Source organism: Sinocyclocheilus anshuiensis, unplaced genomic scaffold (genome assembly GCF_001515605.1).
Source record: "Sinocyclocheilus anshuiensis isolate Anshui unplaced genomic scaffold, SAMN03320099.WGS_v1.1 scaffold1014, whole genome shotgun sequence".
Lineage (NCBI taxonomy): Eukaryota > Metazoa > Chordata > Actinopteri > Cypriniformes > Cyprinidae > Sinocyclocheilus > Sinocyclocheilus anshuiensis.
This window is the reverse complement of record NW_015540943.1, coordinates 1782-4098: the sequence shown is the minus strand read 5'-3', so window position 1 is coordinate 4098 and position 2317 is coordinate 1782. Positions and strand designations below refer to the sequence as shown.

Sequence of the window (2317 nt, the reverse complement as noted above, 5' to 3'; positions counted from 1 at the left end):
GTGTTTTTTGAACATTAAAGCATGTCAACATATTCTGTTACACCAAATACACAAAATAATGATCTTTAAAAAAAGCATCATATGACCCCTTTAAAGTTCATAAGTGCAGCACCTCTTTGTTTACAGCGGAAACCAAGGAAACGCTTTAAGCGCCACCTGCTGGCAGAGAGTGATTCTGTGTCTCATTCAGCTCCGCTTTCATGCAGATATTTTTTATGTATAGTTTCACAAAACTGAAGTCAAATCATTCTGTTTTTGCTTCAAATTTCGAAATTATACAACCTAATTTAGATTAAAAACTGTTCATGTTGCATGTATGCAGCATCTTTGTTTGGATCATGATTAAAATGCAGTGGTTGCCTCTAATTTTAAATGGAAAGAGCACAGACAAAGCCTTAGTTTGTTTATATGAAAATATTTATTTTTATTTGTTACTTATTTGATTTGGGGCTTGTTTTAAAATTTCAATTTAGTTTTGTTATTTACATTTACAGTGGCCTATATTTAAATTTTGTTATTTAGCAGACACCAATTTTATCCACAGCAACTTACAAATGAGGACAATAAAAGCAATCAAAACCAACAAAAGAGCAATAATATGCAAGTGCTATATTAGTATATTTTTATAGTGTTATATTTCAGTTTCACAAAGAAACGGGCAGCATTTTGTCCAAGCAATAATAAAAGGACACATTTAATTTATAATTTGTCTTAAATCTCATTTTGTCGTGAATAAAAATCGTGAATCTAATCGAATCGGGAAATCAAAATCGTGAATCGAATCGTGAGTTGAGTGAATCGTTACATCCCTAGTTGTGACTGACAGCAAAGGTACTGATTGTGTTTTGTATAATATTAAAATAGTTGAAGTTCTTATATCATTGTGTATGACTTCCATTGCAATAAAGTAATACATTGCTATAAAATCAAAACCATATGTCTAACTAAGTTATATTCCAAATTTGAAGTTGATATCACAAAAATCAAGGTTCCTGTGAGATTTTGTTTAGGCACTATACTAAAAATAGCCACCGGGTGACACCCAAACTCCACTGAATTTTTTTAATGCATTTTCATGGCACAAATGTGTACATTTCTGTCACAGTATTACTTCTACCACAAAATAGTCACTAAATACGTAACCTTTCCAACGATATGTGTTTTGTCATGATGAGAAAAAGTTCCATGACAAGGATTCTATCAGTCACTGATTTTGTATTTTTAAAAAATGTAAAATGGTTTAATTTTATTCATTTGATCATGTACTTATCTATTTCATTGCAAGTGTGAGACAGCCCGCTCACATGCTCTTCTGATTGGCTGTGATTTGTAATCGGTTTTGTTGTGTCTTGTAGCTTCGCTACGTCTGGGTGTGAACAGACAAATTGCTTGTCACAGAATCTTATCGCATCGTGTTTAGTTAGGATAACATGACCGTAGACTGCAAGATTAGATTCTGGAACGAAGCTTAAGTCTGACATCTCCTAAGAGATCCATGTATTAATTCGGAGAGATTTTCCACAGACGAACTGCTGCTTTTGATCTCATGCATCCACACAGACACATATTGATTGTAGTAGCACAAGAGCCAAATCTTAAATAAAGAAAAAGCTCTGAACTCTTTTATCGAGAGTGGATTCTTTGCTTCTGAAGTCATGAATCACAGCGAAACTAAATTAAAAGTGGATAAGAAATGAAGTGCATTTTCAACTAGGTGATGATAACACTCTGGCTTTGTTCAACTGTTTGTTCTTTGTTCAAAATGCTGGCCATGTTGACAGCTCACTAGGTTTTAAAACACAGTTTGTGTCGTAGCATGTGTCAATGCGTGTTGGCATTGTGGTCACCTGGACTCCTCCAGTGGGTGCTGAACTGTGAGGAGACGCGGATGTCGTAACCGGGTCAGCTGTTGAACTCCTTTCTTCAGCGAATCAATGATCTGATCCTTCTCAAACTTCTGATAGCGATCAATGATCTTCTTATCGAACACGAAGACTGCCACTTCCTGCGGGAAGTAGAATGCAAATTTGTAGCAGAGTAAAATTTCAATGGCTGAGCAAAAAATAAATCATAAATAAATAAAACAAAAACCTAAATGAAATCCATTAATTTATTAACTCAACAAATAATTTATTACAACATATTTAAATGTATATTTCATCTGCAGTACTATCTGTACATCTGTACATTCAACAAATATATTAGTTATATATAAAAAAATATTTTGTTTAGCAAAAATATAAATGTCTATTAGGGCTGTGCGATATTGAAGAAAAATGCGATATGCGATACCTTGTTAAAAAATGCGATATTCGAT

The 2317-nt window shown here is 33.6% G+C and overlaps 1 protein-coding gene across 1 annotated transcript in view; it reads right to left on the bottom strand.

The window, feature by feature from the left end:
• LOC107689732 (SCY1-like protein 2) overlaps positions 1 to 2005 on the bottom strand; it is a gene marked incomplete at its 5' end in the record, with an annotated part of 12396 nt that extends 10391 nt beyond the window's left edge. The window contains one exon of the mRNA XM_016487865.1: positions 1848 to 2005. Within this exon, the coding sequence (XP_016343351.1) occupies positions 1848 to 2005 (158 nt within the window). The remainder of the gene's footprint in view (positions 1 to 1847) is intronic.
• Between the last annotated feature and the right edge of the window lie 312 nt (positions 2006 to 2317).